The sequence below is a fragment of the Mandrillus leucophaeus genome, unplaced genomic scaffold (genome assembly GCF_000951045.1).
Source record: "Mandrillus leucophaeus isolate KB7577 unplaced genomic scaffold, Mleu.le_1.0 Scaffold41, whole genome shotgun sequence".
Lineage (NCBI taxonomy): Eukaryota > Metazoa > Chordata > Mammalia > Primates > Cercopithecidae > Mandrillus > Mandrillus leucophaeus.
This window is the reverse complement of record NW_012104365.1, coordinates 5326889-5351703: the sequence shown is the minus strand read 5'-3', so window position 1 is coordinate 5351703 and position 24815 is coordinate 5326889. Positions and strand designations below refer to the sequence as shown.

The following is a 24815-nucleotide window of genomic DNA, read 5'->3' as shown; positions in this document are numbered from 1 at the left end:
CCTGTTCCCAGATGCAAAGGTGCTGGGGTCAGGGTGGGAGTGCTGTTCTGAGGCAGGAGCCACCGTGCAGGTGACCAGTGGGACAGCAGTGGAGCCGTCTGTTCCCTGCGTGAGGCGCACAGTGAGGAGGGTCTGCAGGGCCCCGGCCAGGCTTTGATGAGGCCCAAAGAAAGGGGCAGGGCATGCTGGTGAGCCTGTGTGACAGCTAGTGAGACGGCCATGGGGCACCACTGCCCTCCTGGACCCGATTTACCATCAGCCCAGCCCCTCCCCTTCTCCACTGCAGCTGGAGCTGCAGGACCTCAAGGTGGGGTGCACGGAGCCAGGGTGGGGGACACCCTCCAGGGAAATGACTCCCGCCTCGCTTGGGTGGGTGAGCACTCAGTGGTTTATCTGAACTTAGAAATGCTACAGAGCCAAGGGTGTGGGGTGGGCCTTGGCCAAGGTTGCTCCTTCCCTCTCCTTCCACCTGCAGGTGCTTCCTGAGCTTTTCTCCTGGCTTTTCCAGGATGTGGTCGCTCTTGGTGTCCAGACAAACCAGGGAGGAAGGCGCAGGGTTCCTCGGGACAGTGCAGAAAATGTCCTGGCAGGAGAGAAGAGCAGACAGATCTGAAAGGCTGAAGACAGTTGGACACAGGCTCAGGGCCAGTGCCTGGGTTTCCACACGCCGCGTCCAGCAGGGCCGTGGGTGGGCAGGATTGTGGGCAGGGCTGTGGGTAGGGTCATTCTCTGATGGGTCTGTGGAGGAGAAGCAAGGTTGCTTGTCCTTAGCCCTGGGCTCTGTCCTGACTCTCAGGCATCTCGGGCAGCTGCCCTCTTGCCCCAGCTTGGCCAGGAGCCCCTGAGTCTCCTGCCTGTGCTCCTTGGCCCTCCTAGCCCCTGCCGAGTCCCCTCGCTCAAAGGCACCGGCCCCTCACGGGCCCAGGTCACACACCCGTGCCACACTCTGGCCCCTGTAGCTACTTGAGGCCGGAGTTGTGCTGTACCCACCTGCACCCTGTCCCCACACCTGCTCCTGGGACCAGCCCCTCAGCTAAGTTTGCACACAGGGGCCACCTGCCCAGCACTTCCTGAGGAAGAGAGAGGTTACCTGGGGCTACCACAGCCCCCACCCTGCCTCTCTCATCGACATACCCGGGGCCTCACAGGCCCCTCCTGGGACTCCTGTGAGCTTCCCCACAACTGGACCAGGTGCCCACTGAGGAAACACCTGAGCTCCACTCTCCCCGCTGCACTATACCCTGGTCAGGGCATCCTCCATCCCAGCATGAACTCTGCAGCCCACGAGGTCGAGCAGGCTCCCGACATGCCAATCCGTCTCCAGGACCCCACGCCCTGCGGCCCCACGCTCTGAGACCCCACGCCCTATGGCCCCACAGCCTGTGATCCCACATTCCTGTTGCCCCTACGGGGTCCACAGTTGACCCTACTTTCCCCAGGGCCACCTCACCTGCCTGTGCTGGGCCTTGTGCTCACAGCACCCCACCCTGGATAGCACAAGGCCCTACCCGTCAGCCCCTCAGGAGCTCCTCCTTCCTGGATGCCCTCAGCCCTGGCAGGTGCAGGCAGCAGGGGCTCACCTGTAGCTCCCAGAGGCCCTGGGTGCTAGCCCCCCTGCTGCCCAGGGCTGCCCGTCTGACCAACAGCTCCAGGCTCCCCTGCGAGGAAAGGGAGGGTATATGGGGACGGAGCAATGCAGTGGCTTAGGGCCCTGTTCTGACGGGGACAGAGGGTGTCAGGGCCCCTCCCTGGGTGCAGGCAGCAGGTCTGGTCCTCAGATGGAGGCTGAGATCTGAGGGACAGCAGCGTGCCAGGTCCCTGTGCCCCACACAGGTGCCCCTTGGGCTCCATGACAGGTTTGGGGGGGCATGGCCAGGTGGGGAGGTGTCAGGTGGGGGCCCTGTGACAGTGCCTGTCACCCTTGTCTAGCTGCGGCTGCCTCGGCCAGTGCAGAACTCAGTCCTCGTCTGGCTGGGTCATCTCCCTGTCTGTCCTCCCCATGGACGCCCCTCTCCAGCTCCAGCTCCCAAATCAGCCTTTCCTCCATCTCAGCATCCAAGTCATGACCCACCGCTGCCGCCTCAGAGGAGGAGGAGCACCAAGGTCACGGGAGCCTGCGGCTCCGCGCTGGGTGGGGAGAGGCGGGGGAAGCGGTAGCCAGGAGGATGAGAGGGCGGGAGGGGGAGGACGCGAGGGCAGGAAGGAGGGAGGGAGGATGGGAGGTAGGCTGGGCCCTCCTGGGTGGCCCTAAGCAGGCAGCTCGTGTTTCCTGAAGATTGGGGAAGGGGTCACCTTGAGGGCCTCGGAAGGCCAGGCCAAGGCTGAGCTCTGCGTCATGACTGGCTTTGTCTGGGCTTAGGGAAGCCCCGTGTCCTCGCCACAGCACCCCAGAGGCTGGACAGTGGTGTCTCCAGCAGGGGCTGCTGTGCTGACACAGATCGATGCTCCAGCCCCAGGACCAGGGGACAACCGGCTCCCCGCTGGCCACAACTCCCTCCCCAAGAGCCAGGAGCCCAGTACCTCTGCCCTCTAGGTGGCGGCTACCATGCCTCCATTCTCCAGGAAGCAGGGCCTTGCTGCGGGTGCCAGGGGACCCCAGGGGCTCAGTGCCCGGCTCCAGCTTCTGCTCCAAGATGGGCATTGGGGGCCTGGTGTTCTCGTGGAAGGAGTCAAACTTTGACACGTGTGCTGTGGGAAGGAAGGGTGGCAGCGGGATGCAGTGGGAGCCAGGGGATGCGAAGCCTGGGCAGGCCATGCCAGGATACCCAGGTGTGCTAACGGTGGGTAAAGGCAGCCTCCCTCAGCCTGGCCACTGTGAGGACAGACAGGTGTGCTGGGCACAGGTGCAGGGCTACTGGCTTCACTCACTCTGGATGGCGGACTCACAGGCCTGGCTCACAAGCTGGTAGAGGGTGGCGAGGGACTGCGGCTCGCCCTGGAAGGGAAGGTGGTGCAGCTTTGGGACCCGTGTGGCTGGTGCCTTCCCAGGTGATCCCAAGCTGAGCCAAAGACTCTCAGTCTCACTCACCTTCTCTCCTCGTTCCCCTTTGGGCCCCGGCAGCCCCTGATGAGGAGAAGAGAGAAGAAGTCAGCAGGGATGGCCTGAGACCACACACGAGAAGTGCGAGATGGCCCTGGGGTGGATCATGGCTTGGGCAGCCTGATAGCCACAGTGGCAGTGTGACCCCACAGGGCAGGCAGAGCCAAAGCCCAATCCCAAATTCCCAGATCCTAGGAGCTTGTGGTCCTTGCCTGCACCCCAGAGCAGGCATGTGAGAAGCTTGGTTCTGCAGCAGAGTCCTGAGTGCGGCTGGAACTTGTGCCACAAAGGACTTGCCTCTGGCTGTAGATTTTTGTGCTAGGGGAGATGGCGGGTGTGGGACACTGCCCAGAGAACAGACCCTTCCCGGGCCCAGGCCAGGCCTGTGCCAGTGCTTCCTTGCCAACTTCTGTCTTCTTCCACCTCTCCAGCTCCTTGGAGAACCTGGAGCCCACGTAAGCGGGGGCCCATGGAGCTGCTGAAAGTCAAGGCATCCCCCAGGGGATACTACACCCCCATCTCCCACGTCTGTCCCCCTATGGGGGATGGTGGTGCCTCCACGGAGCCTGCCGCCCCACCACCTCCCCTCCACCAGGTCTGTCCTGGGTGGGGTTGGGGGAGGTGCAGAACCAGCCCCGGCTCTACTCTCTTGCACTAGCACCAACAAGCTCCCAGCTCAGAACAGGCCTCCAATAACAAATGGGAAGTCCCTGAGCAGTCAACAGGAAGTCCCTGAGTGATCAACAGGAAGTCTTTGAGTGGTCAACAGGAAGTCCCTGGGCTGTCAATAGGAAGTCCCTGGGTGGTCAACAGGAAGTCTCTGAGTGGTCAACAGGAAGTGTCTGGGCCACCAATAGGAAGTCCCTGAGTGGTAAACAGGAAGTCCCTGGCAGTCAACAGGAAGTCCTTGGGAGGTCAACAGGAAGTCTCTGGGTGGTCAACAGGAAGTCCATGGGCTGTCAACAGGAAGTCCATGGGCTGTCAACAGGAAGTCCCTGGGTGGTCAGCAGGAAGTCCCTGAGAATATGGGGCTTGCACCCTTCTCTCCCCCACTTTTGACTGGCTGGTGGGTGTTGGAAGTGAACTTACTGTGGGCCCCACGGCCCCTGGGGGTCCTTTCTCTCCACTAGTGCCCCTGGCCCCTGCCATGCCCTGGAACCCCTGCAGAGACACGGAAGTCAGCGTTTGGTTTAGGCCCCCAGCAAATCTGTTCCCACTTCAGCCCTGGTTCCTGGACGTCCCAGGGCCCCCCTGACCTGACAAGGGCAGTGGACCCCCAGCTGGCCCCAGCCTCCCTCAGGCCATTCCTCTGGCAGGCGGTGCCTCCCCTGCCTCCAGACCCTGGCTCTCCATGCCCTGTGCTCCTCCTCCAGTGCTGTCAGCACCCACGCTGCTCTAAATGTCCCTAGCTGTTCCAGCTGCCCCAGTGTGACTGCAAGTTAGGCTTCCCCCAAAGTGGTGCTTACAGGGAGGCAACTTAGCTTGCAGCACTCAGCCCGAGGCCAACGCCAGGAGACCCCCCATCAAGGTCTCCCAGGAACTGAGTCCTCAGCACAGAGCCCTCACTTGGGGGCATGTAGTGCTCTTGGGCAGACGCTCACCCACCCACAGGGCCCTGCAGAAAGTTCCAGCAGAAGTGAGGCCCCCCCAGGCCACTTCCTGGGGTGACCTAGGGGTAACAGCTGGTGTTCAGACTAGCCTCTGCCTGGCCCCTGGAACACAGGAGCCCTGGGTGGGGGTGGGGGTCATGGGAGGTTGGTGCCTACCCTGGGGCCAGGGGGTCCGGGCAGGCCAGCAGTTCCCTCCAGGCCTCTCATTCCCTGATGGCATAGGAAGGCGCAAGCTGGGTGGGGTTTGTACCTGTACCCAGCCTTCCCATGGTGACAGCCCCCAGCAGCACCCAATACACCCTGTAACCCAAGCAGCAAAGGTGAGGCAGCTGAGGCTGCCAGGCTCCTACTTAGCCACCCCCACCTGACCCCACCTCAGTGACAACTCCTGCCTGGGGTGGGCTGGAGCTCTCCTGCCTTCTGGCCAGGCCACAGGCTGAAGGGGGTGGTGCAGTGGGTGAGGCAGGAGCCCAGGAGGAAGTACCTCCCCCTCCCTACCCCACAGCCTCCACCTCCAAGTCCCCCCACCACCACAGGCCAGTTTCTACCACCCTGACAGAACCCTCCAAGCCCAGAGTCAGCACCTTTGGTCCCTGGAGGCCAACTCTCCCGGGGATGCCCTGGTGGCCGGGGTGGCCCTGGGAGAGAACAGAGGGGCCAGCCAGGCAGGGGCCAAGGTCACATCCAGAAGAGGTGGCCCTGCCTGTGAGGCCTCACCCCCCGACCCCTGTGTCCCCCATGCACTCCCCATCTCCATCCCTGTACTTCCCCGCTCCCCCGCTGCCACGAACCCCTGTGGCCCCCAGCCCCAGCCACACTACCTGCAAGCCTGGGAGCCCATGGTCTCCTTTCTCTCCTTTGACCCCTGGTGGACCCTGGAGGGGGATGATGGGCTGGACAGTGAAGCGGAGGGGGCACAGGGCAGGAGGGCGGGGAATGGGTGACACTTACCACAGGCCCCGGGACTGCACGGCCTTGGGTCCCCGGTGACCCCTGCTGGCCTCCAGGACCTTCTGGTCCCATCTGTCCGGGTGGCCCGGGCTCTCCCTGGAGACACAGGCAGTGGGGAGGGCCTGAAAAGGTCACTCTGGCTGCCCCTCCTGTGGCCCCTCTGGGTCACAGCCAGCCCTCCCGGCCCTCTGGGCATTCAGGCCCAGGCCCACATGGAAACATCTCCATTAAAGAGGCAGGGGCAGCCCCAGCACCCTCACTGCCCACCCTGGGAGGGTCTGGGAGCACCCACAGTCGGGGTCTGCAGCGCCAGAGAACGGCCAAGCCAAGCCTGTGAAGCCAGTTCCAACCAACTCCACCCCCAGCCCTCCCCTACCCAACTCTGGGTTCCAACGGGGGTGTGGGGGGCATTGCAGAAATCACTGAGGAAAAGCCAGAGACCCCCACGGGCCAACTGTAAGGAAGAGATAGAAGACTTTCTTAAGCCCTGGACCCCAAAACACTAGACTCAGGTTTTACGGGAAATCCAGCCCTGTGGGGCGCACACTGCTGCTATTTAAACTCAAATTATCTTTTGAACAAAGCAAATCGAGGTTCAAACACTATAAAGAAAACTGCGACAGTCTTATTTATAAGCATCAATGCAAAATCCAAAACAAAATGTCAGAAGCTGAACTCTGCAGCACATGACACGGATAACGAGAATCCAGCGACCGTGTCAGATTTTCGACGGATGCACGAATCATCCAGTCTTGAGGGATATCCTACAATTAATAGCTCAAAAGGCACAGTCATTTCATTATGTCCATAACAGCACTAGAGCTTGTTTAATACTCATTCTTGCTGTTTTAAATCTAATAAAATAAGAGTGGATGGACTTCACTACCACATGACAAAATGCACCTGTCTCTGCTTCCAGGACAGCATTTTAATGATCAAATGCTAGAAGCACTTTTGTTAAGCCAAGAAGAAAATGAGAATATCTGCTACCACCACGGCTTTCTGACAAAATTCTGGAGTATTCACCAACACCATTAGATAAGAAAAAGAAATCGGACTGATCAAGACTGAAAAGTCGAAGGTGAAGTGTTTCTTTGCAGGTGATGTCACTATAAATCTGGAACACCCAAGAAAATCATAAAGAAGATAACTGAGGCCGGGCGCAGTGGCTCACGCCTGTAATCCCAGCACTTTGGGAGGCCGAGGCGGGCGGATCACGAGGTCAGGAGATCAAGACCATCCTGGCTAACACGGTGAAACCCCATCTCTACTAAAAAAAAAAGTACAAAACATTAGCCGGGCGAGGTGACGGGCGCCTGTAGTCCCAGCTACTCTGGAGGCTGAGGCAGGAGAATGGTGTGAACCCAGGAGGCGGAGCTTGCAGTGAGCCGAGATTGTGTCACAGCACTCCAGCCTGGGCGACAGAGCGAGACTCTGTCTCAAAAAAAAAAAAAAAAAAAAAGAAGATAATTGAGAAAGAAACCTGTGTGAAAATAATGAGGTAGAAGCTGTAATGAGAGAAAAGACCTAACTTATAATAGCAACAAAAAAGAGGAACTACGTAGGGACGAAGGAGAACCGAGCGGGTCTGTAGGAAGAGACTGTCCCCGCGCTGTACTGAGGGCCACAAAAGGCCTGTGAACCAACGGCAGGATGGCCGTGTTTTGGACGAGAAGATTCAATACCATAAAAACGTCATCTGTTCCCAACTATGTCTATAAAGCGAATGCGGTCCCAATAAAAACACCAACTGAATTGTTGAGGTTAAATGGATAAGTCAATTCTACAGTTCACTGAACAATGAAATAAGCAAAGAGAGCCAGGAAAAAAATTCTGGGGAATACAAAAGAGGACCAGCCCGCCTGGCATTAAAATTTTAAAGAAATCTGTAGTAATTTAAGAAGCACTGCCCTCGCATGTGAACAGCAGACAAATCAACGGGACAGATTTGGAGCGCCTGAAAACCCCCAAAATACACAGGGGCCTTGGGACGTCACGAGAGCAACAGCGTTTAACTTCCACGAGGGGCGGGCTGTGTAAGGAAAGACTCAGGCGACCACGGGTGGTCTGTGAAGAGGTGAAGCTGGAGTCCTCCCCGTCCTCCGTCCTCCCCAGCGTTGTAACAAAATCAGCTCTAGAGGAATCCACCTGGAGTACTGAAAAGGGCCTGCAAGCACCAGGAGGAACCAGGAGGAGGCGCTCTCTACTCTCGGAGTAAGGAAGACCCTTTAACACAGGATACAGAAGCCATAGAACAGAGCACTAACACGGACTACGTAAAAGTTATTTTAAACTCTGTATGGAAACGCACATCGCCAACAAGGTTAAAAGACAAGAAAATGCCAAACGCAGTCAAAACTCACATCACAGACACAGGGCTGGTTCCAGCAAGTAAAAAGCATGCCCACCAATTATTAAGAAAAGTAACAGTGGAGAAGTCAGAGGACATCTCCAGCAAGAAAACATGGGACACTTTCAAAGGGCGTTCACGCTGCTTGGAAGAGAAATGCATTTTCATCTATCAGATGGCTCCCGAAGCAGCCAGTTACACAAGATGGGGGTGGGAAGCCAGTGCTGGCTTTTCGCGGGGGAGCACCTTGCACGGCTCTGCAGGGCCAGTGTGGGGACATCCACCCCAAAGCACAGGGGCCCACGTGTGCCCTTCCACCCAGCAACTCTCCTAGGGAATCTGAGCCTGGGATGCACGCTCAGGCTCCAGCACAACCACCAACAAAGGCAGTGCAGGTGCAACAGGACAGCCCCGCCGGAGCCAGGCTCACGTCTGTGCTCACGGGGATGTGGAACTCTCCGGAAGGCTGCCGGGAGAGAGGCGGGTGTCAGGGTCGGAAGGAGGACGGCCTCGCTGCACGCCAACCACACTTTTGACATCTGTGTCATGCTTGTGCAGTACCGTGGTTCAGGTAAATGCTTAGAATCGAGCCCGGAGGGTGGCCCTCTCACGTCTGGGGTGGGCACTGCTGTCATTGCTGGGTGCACTGTCTTCAACATCCGTCTCTGCAGAACCAGAACCCCCACCCCCGAAACACCTCCCCGCACACTGCGCATATGCTGCTACATCTGAAAATACTTTGTGGGCCTAAGCTCCTGGGCCCAGCCCAGCACACAGAAGGCATCTGGCTCGTGCCTGCCCCGTAGAAATCAAGGGCGGCCTTCAGGGCTGACAGGACAGGTGGCCTCACCTCCCCAAGCCTCAGATTCCCCCGTCGGGCCATGGGGTTCATCCTCTCTCTCTGGGTGAAAAGGGGACTTCCACCGTAACCAGGCCCAGGCCAGGCGCCCAGCAGGCACACGGGAGAGGCCAGTCCAAACCCCTGGACCCCTGGGGTGCTGGGGTCCCTGCCTGTCTGCAGCTTGGGGAGGCCCCGCCCTGCCTAGAGAGGCTCCATGCAGCTCCCTGCACTCTCAGGAGCGCCCTGGGAGGGGCGTCCTCTTCTAGCAGGCCGGATCCAGGCCCCCCACCTCCCAGGACTCACCAAAAACTTACCCTGGGCCCGGGGAAGCCCTGCTCTCCCGGAGTGCCGTTCCTCCCAGGGAGGCCCTGCAGAGGCACAAACAGGGCTAAGCCCCCAGAACCACCCCAACCGAGGCACAGGGGCACAGACCAGCCGCTCAGCCCCATGCCGGGTCCACCCTGAGCACCTAACCCCACCCAGCCCTGGTCTGTCCACTGCTGTCAGGGGGAAGGAAAGGGGCTTCCAGGGCAAGGACACACGAGCCCGTCCTTCCCTCTCACAGTCAGGCATTCCAGGTTCAGACCCCAGCCCCCTGAGCAGACAGGGCTGTGGACACTGCGCTCAGAGTGAGTGCGCTTGACCGGTCCCAGGGAGCCAGCTCTGGAAGCCCCAGCCATCACCTGCGGGGTGCCGGAACCTCGGGGTGAGCAGAGGCAGCTGCGGCCATGGCAGGTCCAATGACCTCTCAGGTCCCCATAGCAGGGGTCCAGGCCTGGGCTGCCAGCACCCAGGACAGCGGCCGTGCGAGCGGCTGTGACTCGCAGCCAGCCCACGTCACACCCTGCAGCCACAGCACAGTTCTGGATCCCAGCTGCACCTAGACCTGTCCCAAGCCTGACACTGGATTCTGCACCAGGGGAGGGCTCGTGGGGGCAGGGGCAGCCTGGGGGAAGGAAGGAGCTGCGCCTGGACTCCCTGCCCAACCCTGACATTGAGAAACACTGGATTGCACACCAGAGGAGGGCTTGCCGGGGAGGCCCAGCCTGGGGGAAGGCAGGCGCTGGGCCAGGCCTCAGGGCGGAGGCTCATGAAGTACATCCCAGCTCTGTGGCAGGACGGGGGGGATGGGCTGGGGCGGGAGGGCCTGGGTTCCACATCCACCAGTGGCAGCAATACGTTGGCCAGGGTTCCTCGGTCACCCCAGGGAGACACCACTGGACTCACTGGGGGTCCCTGGGGCCCTGGGGGCCCAGGGGTCTCTGAGGAACAGGAGCAGGCAGACACGAAGGCCGGGCAGGTCTCTCCATCCCTCTGGAAGAAAAGACACCCTGCTCATCAGAGAGACCCTCTCCCCGGCTCTCGCCTGACCCGAGAGCTGAGCTCAGCCAAGCACACCTGGGCTCCAGGGAGACTTCCAGGCCTGCACCTGGGAGGCAGGGGTGAAGGTCAGGGGCACAAGTGCACAGTGGGCAGGTCCCCTGCGTGTGCAGCCAGCCCTGGGTACCCACCCTGCCAGGCTGTCCGCATGAGCCCAGGACAGAGTGGTGCCTTCTCCCTCCCTCTCTCCCCCATCTGGGCCCCCAGTAGAGCCAAGCCCAGCACAGGGTACACAGAGGAGTCACCGAGGCTGGGAGGGGCTCTCTGGCCTGGCTGTGGGACCCTTCCTGACTCATCTGCATGTGGCTGGGCCCACAGAGGTGGGCGTGGCCCTGAGTGGGGCCAGGGGTTCCCAGCCCAGGGGTTCCCAGGGCCTCCAGGACTCTCCGTCCAGCCCTCCTGGGCTCACCCTCTGGCCCTGAGGCCATCTCCTCTGAAAGCCTTCCCTGATCTCTCCCAGCACAGTGGCAATCTGGACAGGCCAAGACCCCAGGCACTCTGACCCTCAGTGGGCACCAGCCCTAACTTGCTTCGTGGAACAGGGGCAAGAGACGGGGCACACCGAGGCAGGGAGCTCACAGCACCGGTCCTCGTCGGCCCAGGTGTCACTGCACACGATCTGCAATGTCTGGAGCTGAAACTGCAACGCAGGGGAGCCGGCTCAGCCCCAGGGACTCAGGGAGGCGCCCAGCCCCAACCAGCGCGGCCCAACAGGACAACTCACCGCGGCCGAGCTGCTCCGGGGGCCCCTGGCCTTGGCCAGCCTCCCCAGCGTGATGAAGCCGGCAGAGGGTGCGCTGCCCACCTCCCCGAGGGGCCGCTCAGCCACCTTTCTGCAGTCCACATAGAGCCTGACCTTGGAGCGGCCCACAGCCACGTGCACCTGCGAGACAGCACGGGAGGTTCCCCACAGCCCAGGCAGGGCCAGTGCCCACCTGAGCCCCCAAGGCCAGGCCAGAGCTGGGGAGTAACACCCATCACCGGGGCCTGGGGTCAGGAGCCTGATCTCCCCTCAGGTTTCAGGGGACCCTGGGAGAGCTCCCCCTTGCTGTGCCTCGGCTTCCCCTCTGTAAAATGGACCAAATGGCACCTGCTGCAGGAGCCTCCGGGGTCTGTGGGTCCCAAAGAGACGGGTTGGGAAGCTCTTCGACTCCAGTTAAGATGGAAGAGCTGGGTAGAGGGACAGAGCCCTAGGTCAACCTTCCCTCCCAAGGAAGGTCCTGCTCTTCTAGAGAGAGGAGTAGGGATCCAGCAGGGCCCTCTGGGGCTGGGCTGCCCCAGAGCTGGGGGAACGGGGGAGAGTGGTGTGAACTGCAGCCTTCCAGGACCTTGTGGAAGCTCCCGAAGAAAATCTTCCTCACTTCCTGCGGGTCGAAGGTGGCCTCCTGCAAGGCAGCCCTGGGGTCGCGGTGGAAGTAGGTCAGGGACTTCCTCCCGGCTGCCAGGGAAGGGGTGGAGCAGGTGAGAACGGGCTGCAGCCAGCCGGGCCTACACCCTGAGCAGCGCGGCCCTCACGACAGGCCAGGAGCAGCCCTGAGGGTGCCAAACTGAAGGTGACCCTCAATGTGGCCCACGGCCCCCTGACCGGGACACCTGCCTCCCACCCAGGGTGGGCGCCCACACCCCTGCTGCCTGGGGGTGCTGAGGGCCTGGCCTGGAGGCTGGACTTTCTCCGACGGCCTCCCAGGGCTCTGGGGCCTCCCTGCCCCCACTCCTCCTGACTGCTGGGGGCGATGCGGGGCCCACATCACCGTCCAGCAGAACCCCGAGGACGGGCTGGAAGTCCTCGGCCGTCATCTGCCACAGCGCAAAGGCCTCACGGGGCGTCTCGGGAAGCACGCGCACAAGGAAGACGATGGTGTGCTCTGGAGGGAGCGGGGCTGGGTGGACGTCACTGTGGGGTTGGGGGAGGTGGAGGCACATGAGCAGACCCGAGGGCGGCCAAGCCTGGCAGGACGATCCGCTCACCCAGCCCCAGCCCCAGCCCTAGTCCCTGAAGCTGCTCTGAGGGTCATGGTGGACCCCTGCACCCGCACGCCCTTCCCAGCTGTAGACTCAGCGTGGAGGCTGTTGGCTCCATTAGAGCCCAGACTGGTGGGTCCACAGAGCTGAGGGTCTATGAGGCCACATGGGGCTTCCCTGCCTCGGTTTCCCATGAGTAACATGGGGTACATAAAGGACAGAATCCCCTCCTATGGAATGAGGAGGATTCAACAGAAGTACTCGGAGGCACCAGGCCCAAGGTCATCTCAGGTCACATCTCAGATGACCCCAGCAAGGGCTCACCAAGACCCGTGCTCCTGGGGGCCCCTGTGAGGGTGAGGGGTGCCGGCCGAGGACACCCCACAGGAGGGTCTCAGGGTCACTCCTGAAAGGCGGCTCTGCTCTCGGGAGCAGCTCCCCTGACTCACACTCATTGGCAGTGCCCAGCGGGTCCTCGCCAGTGCCCAGCCAGACGCCCTGAGGGCCGGGACCAGGGTCTTGGTCCCCTCATGTTTCAGGGAGCAGGGTCTCTAGCCCCTGACATAATTGGGGTCCCAATGGCCGCAGCCTGCTATCTGGCTTCCACTCACTCTTAGGATGAAAACCAGCAGCCCAAGAAAGACCCTGCCCAGCCACCTTCCTGCAGTCCCGAGAGCAGACCGACCCGGGGCCTGGGCACCGCGGTGCCCCCTCAGGAGCCTCCCGGCCCCACACAGCGGGAGCTGCAGTCCCGAGAGCAGACCGACCCGGGGCCTGGGCACCGCGGTGCCCCCTCAGGAGCCTCCCAGCCCCACACAGCGGGAGCTGCAGTCCCGAGAGCAGACCGACCCGGGGCCTGGGCACCGCGGTGCCCCCTCAGGAGCCTCCTGGCCCCACACAGCAGGAGCCCTCCTCTCTCGGCGTGGCAGCCCTCACGGGGCTCCACCCTGGGTGGCTGCACCTAGAGAACCATCCGCCTCCACTTCTCGGGCCGCGAGCTCCGGAAGGGCAAACAGGCATGGGAAGCGCCCGCTCAGGCTGCAAGGCCAGGAGGAGCCCTCCTTTGAGAACAGGGACTCATGGAAACAGTGGCCCTGTGGTGAACAACTTTGACTGTCTGGTCCCAGGAGGGTTTGCTTGAAAGCAGAGAGCTTGGGGAGGCACCCAGGAGGCCCTGGAGCCGCCTCGGGCTGCAGGCGATCAGAGCTCCCACTTCGCCCACCCATAAGAACACCCGGCTCAGCACGTGCACCTGAGACCACCGAGGAAGAAGAGAGGAGGGACCTGAGACCACCGAGGAAGAAGAGAGGAGGGCAGGGGGCGACTACACCACCTGAGACCACCAAGTAAGAGGGCTCTGCAGCCCGCTGCCCAGAGAGGAGGGCGGGGTGTCTACATCACCCTGAAGAGAAGCTGCCATGGGGGCGGAGCGCAGGGGGTGTGCGCAGCAAGACTAGGGGAGGGAGAGGATGGTGAGGGAAGCTGGGGAACAGTCATCGAGTTCAGCCACGAAGACGCCGTGGTGACCAGGGGGCCACGGCCGAGCACGGCACAGGGACTGGCGGTTGTGTGGGGAGAAAACAGGCTGGGAAAGACATTCCTAAGCCCCAGCAGTGCTAGATGAGTTTTTAAATATATATATTTCTGTAATTTTAAAATCTCTGTTACAGAATGGAACTCACCTTTGTAACTTTTTTTTTTTTTTTTTTTTTAAGAGACGGAGTCTTGTTCTGTTGCCCAGGCTGGACTACAGTGGCACAATCCTGGCTCACTGCAGCCTCCATCTCCTGAGACAGACATGCTCCCACCTCAGCCTCCCGAGTAGCTGAGAACACAGGTGCCTGCCACTGCACCCGGCTAAGTTTGTTTATTGGTAGAGGTTGGGTCTTGCTGCATTGCCCAGGCTAGTTTCAACCTCCTGGGCTCAGCCTCCCCAGTAGCTGGGACTGCAGATGTGCAGCAACACACCTGACTTCCACCTTTATAATCAAACATTTTAACTTAAAATAGCAGCAGCATACATCACAATTCAGGGTCACAATTAACAACATCCCTGTAAATAAGGTAGGGGCGTCATGAGATACCAGGAGTCGTCCCAAATCTCATGAGAAGCTATTTGAGCGTGATCGCTTCCTCCAAATCCAGCTATTGGCAGATTCATCCCATCGCCTCAGGTGGGAAAAAGGCTCTCACAGGAGGTCAGCCTGGGGCTCCTGCATGTTTGATCATGGCAAACAGACCCATACTTGGGTGCAAAAACATGCCAAGGGGCTGGCCTCACTCCGCCCATGGAGATTTTATTAATTTGTAAAATGTGAATTTCCAAAGTGTGAGTACTGGGGTGAGTCAACCCTTTGCTGCTGTGGCAGCGCTGCCACGTCCCACAGCCTCCAGGAGGTCTCCTGCCTGTGCCCCGGCTCCATGTCCTCTTAACCTTCAGCGGCCCCAGCATGGGCTTCCAGCTCCACCCCAGCCCTCACCCTCACACCTGACCCGTCTTGTCAGCTGGGCGTCCTTGAAAAGCGTGAAGGTTGGGGTCCCACCGAAGGCAGAGGGCTCCATGGCCACGCCCCGGATGGAAGCGTAAGCCTTTTCCACCAGGCCGAAGGCCACCATCAGGTCAAACCCTGGGGGACGTGGAGGGGGAGGGGGCACCAAGGGACCATCAGAGATGGCGGGGGGGGAGGGAGGGAGGGGCAGGAGCAGGGACTCAAGAGGGACCCAGTGGCTGCAGCACGGTGGGAGGGAGGGGCTGACGCAGTGGGGTGGGTGGGAAGTCAGCACGGGGGCTGGGGGCTGGGCAGGGGTCTGCTTCAGGCCCTGGGCTGGGCATCGCCCCCCCGCCCCTCCCCAGGGGAATCCAACACACTGGGAGGGGCCCCCAGGCCTCCCTGGGAAATCACTGGGCCACACGCCTAGCTTCAGACACCCAGAGATGGACAGGGTGGAAGCCCAGCCCCCGACCATGAGTCCCAACTCCCACCTCTCACCCCTGCCCCCCAGCAAGCCCACTGCACAGCATCCCAGCCCACCCAGGGTCCTTCTCCCTCGGAGACAGCCTCCGCCAGTGAGCTCCCCTTGGCTGGCACACAGCGTGGCCGGCTCGCTCCATCCACCCTGCCTGGGGGCCCGCAATGACCCCATTCCCCGGCGAGCCCCACCCACACAGAGCCGTAGGGGCCAACGCCATCCTTGAAGCCCCAGCTCCTTTCCGGCACTAACTGGTACAAAGTGAAGGGCGAAACCCCATTCACACTGCTGCTTATTGGCGCTGCCAGCAGGTCTGGGCAGGAGGCGGCAGAGGCCGCAGCTCCTTCCAAGGCCTGTTTCAGGTTGGCCGTCCCTGCCTTCCCACCATCCCCGCCTGCCCCCCCGTCCTGTCTTGTCCCTGCTGCAGGCTCAGAGCAGTCACAGCCCCAGGGAGGTTCACTCGCTGAAGCCCTAGGTGAGACTCAGCTCTCACCACCCGCAGGCCTCCCTGCACCCTCGGGGCACCGTCCCCTGCCCTCAAGTCGTCCACCTCTCAGCCCCTCTCTGGGGAGGGCCTCACTCTCAGGCAACTGGAATGAGGACCCCAGGCTCCGGTCAGCCGAGACCCTGGAATGGGCCTGGAAAGGACCCAGGGCCCCCAGCGCTGCCTGGGCTCTGCCAGGTCCTGGCCCTGACCTTGCACAAGTTTTGGCTCCCTCAGTGAGAAGCAGGAATAATCACCGCCCAGCCAGCCACAGGGACGTCTGTGGAGGTGCAAACCCACCCAAACATCCTCCAACTGCACCACCCCCAGGTCCCAGGTCACGACACCCTTGGCCCCCAAGCCCAGGAAGAGCCTGAGAGACTGCAGGGTGGGCAGGCAGGGGAGGGCGGGCAGGCAGGGGAGGGCGGGCAGGCAGGGGAGGGCGGGCAGGCAGGGGAGGGCGCGCAGGCAGGGGAGGGCGCGCAGGACCCACCTGGGAGGGAACTGTTCGGGCGGAGGGCTGGGCAGGCTGCTGGGAGGAGACGGGGTCAGTGTGAGTGGAAGCGGCCCGGCCCCCATGCCTGACGGACCACTGGGGAGCGGCCGCTTTGTGGATGATGCCCCAGCCTGAGCTCCATCTGCACAGGTGGGACTGTGCTGTGTCCCATCTGCCACCCACAAGACCAGTGGTCCCCACGCCTCCCAGAAGAGCAAGGGAACAGGGATGGTCCCTGCCCCTCTGGATCTCACTGAGTGAAGCAGGTGCCCCCACTGTCCCCACAGAAGACAGCCCGGTGGGCCCAGGGTCGTACCAGGCATCCCACTGGGTGTGATACCCTTCGAGGGTACTGGTCACCCAGGTATGCCCTGAGCTGGCAGGGCCAGGGAGATGCCTGGTGTGCGGGGAGGCTGGGGGCACGCGTGTTCTGGGGCCAGGGAGATGCCTGGTATGCGGGGAGGCTGGGGGCACACGTGTCCTGGGGGCAGGGAGATGCCTGGTGTGCGGGCAGGCTGGGGGCATGTGTGTCCTGGGGGCAGGGAGATGCCTGGCGTGAGGGTAGGCTGGGGGCACGCATGTCCTGGGGGCCTCGGGACGTGGGCTTGCCCTATGGCAGGTGCTCAGAACCCTTCATGGGCAGAGAAGGCAGGAAGGAGCACCTCTGACAGGAGAAGCCGCTCTCCCCTCCCATGGGAAGGCCGCCTCGCCAGGGTAGCCGTCCAGCCAGTGAGGACCGCGACCCCAAGGGCGTGCAAGCCAAGACTGGAAGACCCCACAATGGGGAGGTTCCCCCAGAGGGAAACCGGTAGGTCGAGCTGGACGCCTCTGACAGCCCCCGCCCTGCACCTGTGGTTCTCCAGGAAACCAGCGAGAGACAAAAAACCAGCAACAACGGCTCCCACCGTGGAAGACCCCAGGCAACTGTGACCATGTCCTCGTCCCTGGAGAATCCAGGCGGGGCCAGCCTGGGACCCCTGCCTGCCTGTGACCCCTGGGGTCAACTGGGTCTGGGGTTGGCTGGGTCTGGGGTCGGATGAGTCTGGAGCTGGCAGGGTCTGGGGTCTAGGGCCTGGCTGGGGCTGGGAGCTAGGGCCTGCCAGAGTCTGGGTCTACCTGGGTCTGGGGTCTTGGTGCCCACTCACCTGTCTGGCCCGTGGCAGACACAGCCTCACTCCTGCCTGCTGCATAGACAGCTGAGACCAGGACTCTGTACTTGGTGGCTGCCTGCAGGTCGGGGAGTGTCACGTGGCTCCTGGGTCCTGGCACGGAGACCTAGGGGAAGGGAGGGTACCTGGTACCCACTTCCTGGGCAACTTTGTCCACACGGCTCAGCTGCCTCCCCGTGTCCCGCCACGGCAGAGCTGCCGCCCTCTGCAGACAGCATGGCCATACCCCTTCCAGGAGCCCCCATGAGGTGGGGCAGTCTCAGGCTCTACCAAGACTCACGGATTTCTCGGGTCCTGAGCCAGAGGCGGGCGCGTAGGTGAGCCGGTAGTGGAGCACGCGGCCACGTGGGGGTGTCCAGCTGACCTGCAGGCTGTCGGGGGTCTCCGAGGCCAGGGCCAGGTTGGAGGGGGGGCTCCTGTTCACCGTGGCTGGCAGAGAGCACGGGCTGTTTGGGGCTCAGGCCCCTCCAGAAAGGAGGCACCCAGTGGCCAGAGGACCAGCTGCCCAGCCCCTACCCTGCTCTGTGTAATGCCCCCACCACACCAAGCCACACCCCTGCCACAGCCCACACCACACCCCGGCACACCCACACCGCGCCCCTGCCACAGCCCGCACTGCGCCACCGGCCATGCCACACCGCACCCCTGCCACAGCCCACACCGCGCCCCTGCCACAGCCCGCACTGCGCCACCGGCCATGCCACACCGCACCCCTGCCACAGCCCACACCGCGCCCCTGCCACAGCCCGCACTGCGCCACCGGCCATGCCACACCGCACCCCTGCCACAGCCCACACCACGCCCCTGCCACAGCCCATACCACACCCCGGCACATCCACACTTGTGCCCCTGCCACGGCCCACATAACGCCACCTGCCACTGCCCACACCGCGCTGCCACGCCACAACACGCCCCTGCCACAGCCCACACTGCACCCCGCCACAGCTGACACTGCGTCCCTGCCACAGCCCACGCCGGGCCCCTGCCACACCCACATCATGCCACCTGCCAGGGCCCTCACCATACGCCCAACCTGGGCTGCTGCCTGGGCTGCCCTGTGAGACACTACGTGGTTTATGCACCCACCCTGCAAGACACTACATGACGTGGTTTGTGCACTCGGCCACTGGGGGAACACCTATCCCCGTGCAGACTCCAGTGACCAGGCCAGTGGTCAGGGGCTCCGGGAGCCGGCCTGCCAGTGGTTCTGGGAGTCTAGGGTCCTGGGCCTGTGGAGCGGGTGAGTCAGGGGTCCCCTTGGGCCATCCCTGCCCAACACTCAGCAGAGGGAAAGTGGAGGGACACCTACAGGGGGTATAGCGGAGGGACACCTACAGGGGGTATAGCGGAGGGACACAGGGTCACTGCGGGCGCCGTCCCTGTAGTAGGCCAGGATGGTGACGTCATACTCCGTGTGCCTCCCTAGGCCAGGCAGGACGGCCGTGCCGAGGTTCCCTGGGACAGAGATCTAGGGAGAGGAGAGCCCCAGGGGTCACCAGGTACAGTGGAGTCCTCAGACTGGGGGGTCCGGTGCACAGGCCATGGGCAGTGAGGCATCCCTGGGAGACAGGGTGGGTGCACACAGGGCTCTGAGCCCTGGACTTGGGCCTCAGGACTGGGAGCCCAGGGGTGCCCCTCTGAAGGACAAGTCCATCCCTGCCCACCTCGTGAGCCTTCCCCTCTCCCAGGGGCGTCCACTTGATCTGGTAGACAAGCACCCCAGATGGGGCTGCGGCCACCCATGCCAGCTGGACTGTGTCCCCTGGCAGCTCTGTCACGGACAGCTGGCTTGGGCTGGGAACTTTCTCTGAAGGAAGTGGAGACACAGGCTGGGGGTGCAGCCCCTGAGTCTGGGCGCCTCAGAGGAGGGGCAGCCACACCCAGGAGCACCCTATACCCCCATCCATCACACCCGTCGGGTGCCCATCCCCACCTGGCTCAGCACCAGCCCAGGGCAGGCACCCACAACACTTGATGTGAACTGTCTAGTGGGGCAGGACGAAGAACCCTCGCCGGGCCCCCAGTCCCAACCTCTCCCCACTCACTGGTGGTGACCTGGCCGGTCAGCGTAGAGGAGCCACCCCCAAGGTAGAGGCAGGTGACGCGGACAGTGTAGGTGGTGGAGGAAGAGAGGGGCCCCAGCATGGCCGAGGTGGCATTCCCAGGAGCCTCTGTCTGCAATAGGTGGGAGGCCGACATGGCAGGCCCAGTCGCTGCCTGGAGCCCTTGCTGAGGCGGAGACCCAGGTCCAGCACCTGCAGCCAGGACTACCCCATGACCCCCCAAAAACTGGGAAAATGGGCTTGTCCTGAGAGATGGGAGGGCAACAGAACTGCAGGACGGCTGGGGTGGGGCCTCCCCAGCCTGGTCCCCCACAGCCCCTACACCCGCATCTGCCCCCACACCAGGTGCCCCCAGTGCGCCTTGTGGCGGCCGTGGTTTTATGTGTGTTATTTGATGGTTGGCTCTACCCCAGGCCTGCCTTAGGGCCCTGTGGTCCCTCGAGACACTCGGGCCCCTGGCAGGCTCTGCTCTCACCTGCCCCGAGTGTCCACCCTCGCTGGAGACATAGGTGACCCTGACCAGGCGCACAGGCCTTGGGGCGCCCTCCCAGATCACTCGCGCTGTGTCGTGGCTCACGTCTGAGAAGCCCAGGTGTCTCGGGGGGGCCAGGACGGCTGCAGAGCACAGCAGAGCCTCAAGGCCAGCACGCGGCCTCCACAGCAGGGGCGGGGTAGGGCAGGGGCTGGGACCAAGGGGGCCTGAGGTCCCCCACGCCATGGAAGCCTGAGAAACAAGAAGGGGCACTTGTCCTGCAGGGCAGCCAGGGTTGGGACACTCACGGGTCCTGGCACGGATGCCCCGGGCCTCGCTGCTCTCAGGGCCTCGCAGGCTCTGCACCGAGATCTCATAGTCCCTGCCTGGTTCCAGGCCATCCAGCAGCACCTCGGGCCGCCTCACCTGCACCTGCAGAGACATGACGTCCCAGGTCAGCCCCCACTCGCTCTGCCCCACTCCTCTGCCTCCCGTCACCCCCCGGCCCAGCTCACCTCTCGCTCCTCCTCCTCACCCTTGGAGGAAGCAGGTGAGCATCGCACCAGGTAGTGGGTGGCCCCGGCCGAGGGCTGCCAGGTGAGGTGGACGGTTCTGGGAGTCACTGTGGCCAGGGTCAGCGCCCGGGGTGGAGACAGAGGTGCTGGGGGGCCATGGGGGGGCACTTTAGGAAGGGAGCCCACACAGAGATCACACCCACGCATGGGAGGACCCTCACACCAGAGTGAGTGGGCGCGGCCACTGCCCGGCAGATGCACAGGATTCGAAGTGGCACTTCCCAGGCTTCACCTTGGGCCAAGGTTTGTGGCTCCAGCTCTGGGGACACAAGGCCACCCCACAGGTTTTAAGGCCATCTGCCTTGAGGTCATGGGAGGAATGTGGCCTCCAGGGTGAAAGGGGCCTTGGGAAACAGCCAGACACAAAAGGCCACGTGGTGTGACTCCACCTGCAGCAAACATCTGGGACAGGCACATCCAGAGACAGAAGGTGGCTGGGGCGGGGGCGGGGGGTGGGTGTTTAGGGGTGCAGGGGTTCCTCTGGGGGGGGTTGGAAATGATCTAACATGGACTGTAGCCATGGGTGACAGCTCTGAATATACCAAAGCCACTGAAGTTGTACACTTTAAATGGTCAGATTATATGGTGTGTAAATTTCATCTCAGCAAAGCTATTACAGATGAGCTCATGGCAGTCCCTGGGGGTCCAAGAACCCAGCAAGCTAAGCCACGTGCTGGGGGCCAAGCAGTGGGGAACTCCACGAACACTGTGGACAGGGAGTATAATGGGTTGTGATTATGGTTGGGGTGATGATACCAATGGTACAGCTGGTGTTCAGAAGAGAACACCAAAGGTCAGAGGGGCCTAGTGGCTCGGCCTCGGTCACACAGCAAGCTGGGCATGGTGCCAACTGTGGGTGGTTAAGATCCAGGGCTATGCTACCCTGGGGTGCCAGGCTCCGAGGGACGGTCACAAGTGGGGCCTCCCACCCAGAACCTGGCCACTGCCTCTGCCCCACCCACCTGTGGTCACCAGGCCCCGCAGGCCCTCGCCAACCCCGCCCTCGTAGATGGGGAACACGGAGACCAGGTACTCCGTGCGGGAGGTCAGGTTGTGCAGCTCTGCGGAGGTGGCAGGCCCCTCCACCACCACCTGGAACAGAGTGGGCAAGGACAGAGCCAGGAAGGGGGATGCTGGGGGACGGGGAGCTTGTCATCTGGCGTGTGAACTCAGCTGGGGCCCGCCGGGTACCCCACTTCCCACAGGCCTGGGCTCCCGGTACCTACAACAGAGCGGTGCCAGGCACGGTGTGGACAGGCCCACCACAATCGATCAATTGATCGATCCTTCAAAGGGAGAAGGCGCTCTGAGTCTGAACCTATCCCCAGCACCCTCGGAACGTCCCCTGCTCTGCCCTCCTCGGCCACCAAAACGCACTCACCCCAGGCCACCTCCCAGACGCAGCTCCATGGTGAGTCCCTGGGCTGCCAGCCCCTCACCGCCCCCTTCTCAGCCTGGATCCAGTCATTTGTGGGCCTTTATTCCTGCCCTCCCTTTGGCTCATCACACCCACAACGGCTGCAGACCGGCTCGGGGAGCCCTGTATGTCGGCCCCTCACCTCCCTGGGGGTGCCACCTCTGGAGGCTCGCCAAACAATCAGATACTTGAGGGGGAGTCGGGGGGCTGGAGTCCAGGACACGTGGATGCTGGAGGAGGTCACCTGGCTCAGGACCAGGCCGGTGGGGGCGGGGAGGGTGTCCAGGGCTGGAGCCGCTGCTGCTGGAGGGGTGGGGGTGGGGGACAGGTGGTCAGCACTCGAGCCGTGTGTCCACGCTCCCCCTGGCGGCCACTCGCAGGAGGGACACGAGCCCGTGTGTCCACGCTCCCCCTGGTGACCACTCGCAGGAGGGACAGGGGCCCGTGTGTCCACGCTCCCCCTGGCGGCCACTCGCAGGAGGGACACGAGCCCGTGTGTCCACGCTCCCCCTGGCGGCCACTCGCAGGAGGGACAGGGGCCCGTGTGTCCACGCTCCCCCTGGTGGCCACTCGCAGGAGGGACACGAGCCCGTGTGTCCACGCTCCCCCTGGCGGCCACTCGCAGGAGGGACAGGAGAGCCGCTCCCCAGCCCCTCTGTGGACAGATGTAAGCGGGGGCTGCAGACCCCCTCAGAGCCACAGGAACCGGCCTCAGGTACCACCCGGGAGCCACAGCGTCCCCCCCTCCCCTGCCCAAAGCAGCCAGGGGGGGCTGCAGCCTGTGTGGGTGACCCTGCCCCGCACCTGGGCCCCGCCGCGGGCCCCCATCCTGCAGCCTCTGGCAGATGAGGCGGCTGAGCAGGCCAGCCAGTGCGCCAAGCTGCGGAAAGTCCAGCACGTTGTGGACGGTGATGTCCCGCGGCGGGGATGCCAGGAGCCTCAGCTCAGCCTCATCGGCGTTCTTCACACCTGCTCGAGAGGAGGGAGGTGAGGTCGGCCTGCACTGGGGTCACCCGAGAGGGCCGCCTGCAGTGGAGGTCTCCGTGGAGAGTGGGTCACGAGCGAAGAGGCCTATAGGCTGTACTCGGCCCACCTGCCTCCCACGTGCCAGGCCAGGAGCTTCTGAGGGGTTGGGGGCATCAAGGAAGGGTCTCTGCTCCCAGGACTCCTGCCTCAAAATCTGGGGTTTCCTCCCCACAGGACAGAGTTGATTCACCTGTGAATCCCAGGCCCTGGAGGGTGCCAGGAAGCTCCTCGCCAGGGGACAGCAGGCGGGAGTCGCCAGGCACAGGGATGGTGGCCAGAGGGGGCAGCTGGAGCTGCTCAGTGAATATTGCACCAGGGAGGTTCACGCCACAGGGGTGGGGTTGGGGGGGATTCTACGGAAGGCACCAAACAGCAGGCGACTGAAAAGGAGCAGTCGTCTCTGAGTGCCAGGTAGTGCCCAGCTCTGCGTGCAGCTCCGTGTCATGAATGTGGAAGCTGGGGCTCAGGGACCAGGTGCCCGATGTAAGCTCCCAGCTGCAACCCAAAGCCCACCTGACAGTGAGGCTCCAGCCCAGGGCCGGGGGGCTGCACAGTGCTCACCCACAGCGAAGATGTTCACGCCCAGGTCCTTGAGGACACGAGCAGCAGTGTGCACATCGTCCTGGGACTTGCCGTCCGTCACCAGAATCACCACCTTGGCCGCCTCTGGACGGAGGCCGGCCGCCGGCTGCAGGTTCTGCCCCAGCACATGGGTCAGGGCGAGGCCTTGGGAGCAGCAAGAATAAAGTGACAGGCAGCTGCCAGCATCCCCTCCTGGTGCTCGGCTGGCAGCAACCAGACAGCAGAGATGCTCCTCTCCTTCCCTTGCAGGGTGCCAGGAGGCCAGGTGGCAGCCTGAGGGAGCAGGGAGGGTCTGCCTGTGGAGGGGCCCCAAGTGGCACCCCAAGTTCCCCAGCCAGACCCTACCTGCAAGGTGAGCACCCCGACTGGGCTGGGTGTGGCCCCAGCCAGAGCTGCCACGGAACAGAGGAGCCACATGCTGGACATGGGCCCTCGTTTTCGTCCAAGGTAAACAAGGGGGTGACTCTGCCCTTTATAAAGGTGTGAACAGGGCTCAGGTCCACACCACTGAGTGCTCAATTTACACACACGCTCCCAGGGTCTGGGAGGGCGGCAGAAGGAGGTCCGTCCTCAGGATGAAGGGAGGGGCGGCCTGGGCCGTACCTGTGAACGTGTTCCCCCCCTTGTAGCGGAGGCGGTGCACAGCTGCCAGCACCTGCTCCTTGGTGACGAAGGAGTTCAGGTTCCACTCAGTCTGGGCATCGCCGCTGTACTGAGTCAGGCCTGGGGAGCAGGGGCATGGCCACGGGCTGAGTTTCCAATGCTGAGGGGCCCAGGGAGCTGGCGCAAGGCACACCTGAGAGCTGCACGTGCCTCTGCGGTGTCCCTGGCCACAGCAGCCAGTCCCCAGAGAGAGTACGCTTGCAGAGCCAGGGCCTCCACACACAGCATCCCCAGAACACCCCAGTGGAGAAGGTGTCCCACCCCACAAGGTGGGAGCCCTGGCTGGTGCGGGGACCCCCACAGGTCACAGCCTCCGCCGGCAGTCAGAGCTGTGGGGACCACGTCCAGGTGGGGCAAGAGGCAGGCCGGGCCAGCACCCACCTACTTGGACCTTATCCGGCCCGATTTCAAAGGGTGCAATGACGCTGGCCAGGAAGTCCTTGACCTGCTGAAAGTGACTGTGGCCGATGCTCCAGGACCCGTCCACCAGGAAGACCATGTCAGCAGGCACAGGGGGTAGGCAGCGGAACTGGGGGCTGGCTGGGGTGGTGGGAGCGGGTGAGGTGTTAGGTGAAGCCCATCCCTGGTCCAAGACCCCCAAACTGCTCCCGGCCTGGCCCCAGCCCCCAGATCACCTTCCCTGGGGCTCCAGCCACAAGAGTGAGGCAGGCTGGGCCAGGTGTCAGGGAAAGGACTCCAAGACCCTCAGGCCTCACCAGACTAGACAGCCCCACGCCGGCACGGCTGCACAGTCCAGCCACCAC

The 24815-nt window shown here is 62.8% G+C and overlaps 1 protein-coding gene across 2 annotated transcripts in view; it reads right to left on the bottom strand.

The window, feature by feature from the left end:
- Window positions 1–370: 370 nt before the first annotated feature.
- The window catches only part of COL20A1 (collagen, type XX, alpha 1), a 39417-nt gene continuing 14972 nt past the window's right edge, over window positions 371–24815 (bottom strand). Inside the window, exons 6-36 of one of the 2 annotated variants that reach the window (XM_011992400.1) lie at window positions 24433–24591; window positions 23992–24111; window positions 23368–23532; window positions 22585–22749; window positions 21923–22080; window positions 21326–21455; window positions 20304–20449; window positions 20097–20220; window positions 19792–19931; window positions 19299–19428; window positions 18918–19060; window positions 18589–18721; window positions 17534–17682; window positions 17230–17359; window positions 16082–16117; window positions 14623–14761; window positions 11924–12066; window positions 11501–11610; window positions 10897–11055; window positions 10735–10812; window positions 10020–10106; window positions 9107–9160; window positions 5472–5525; window positions 5235–5288; window positions 4807–4860; window positions 4130–4201; window positions 3029–3064; window positions 2887–2935; window positions 2521–2688; window positions 1581–1658; window positions 371–583 (exon numbers count right to left, since the gene is read on the bottom strand). In XM_011992400.1, the coding sequence (XP_011847790.1) occupies window positions 1606–1658; window positions 2521–2688; window positions 2887–2935; window positions 3029–3064; window positions 4130–4201; window positions 4807–4860; window positions 5235–5288; window positions 5472–5525; window positions 9107–9160; window positions 10020–10106; window positions 10735–10812; window positions 10897–11055; window positions 11501–11610; window positions 11924–12066; window positions 14623–14761; window positions 16082–16117; window positions 17230–17359; window positions 17534–17682; window positions 18589–18721; window positions 18918–19060; window positions 19299–19428; window positions 19792–19931; window positions 20097–20220; window positions 20304–20449; window positions 21326–21455; window positions 21923–22080; window positions 22585–22749; window positions 23368–23532; window positions 23992–24111; window positions 24433–24591 (3338 nt within the window). In that variant the 3' untranslated portion in view covers window positions 371–583; window positions 1581–1605. The remainder of the gene's footprint in view (window positions 584–1580; window positions 1659–2520; window positions 2689–2886; window positions 2936–3028; window positions 3065–4129; window positions 4202–4806; window positions 4861–5234; window positions 5289–5471; window positions 5526–9106; window positions 9161–10019; window positions 10107–10734; window positions 10813–10896; window positions 11056–11500; window positions 11611–11923; window positions 12067–14622; window positions 14762–16081; window positions 16118–17229; window positions 17360–17533; window positions 17683–18588; window positions 18722–18917; window positions 19061–19298; window positions 19429–19791; window positions 19932–20096; window positions 20221–20303; window positions 20450–21325; window positions 21456–21922; window positions 22081–22584; window positions 22750–23367; window positions 23533–23991; window positions 24112–24432; window positions 24592–24815) is intronic. The other variant, XM_011992399.1, reaches the window with a different exon arrangement.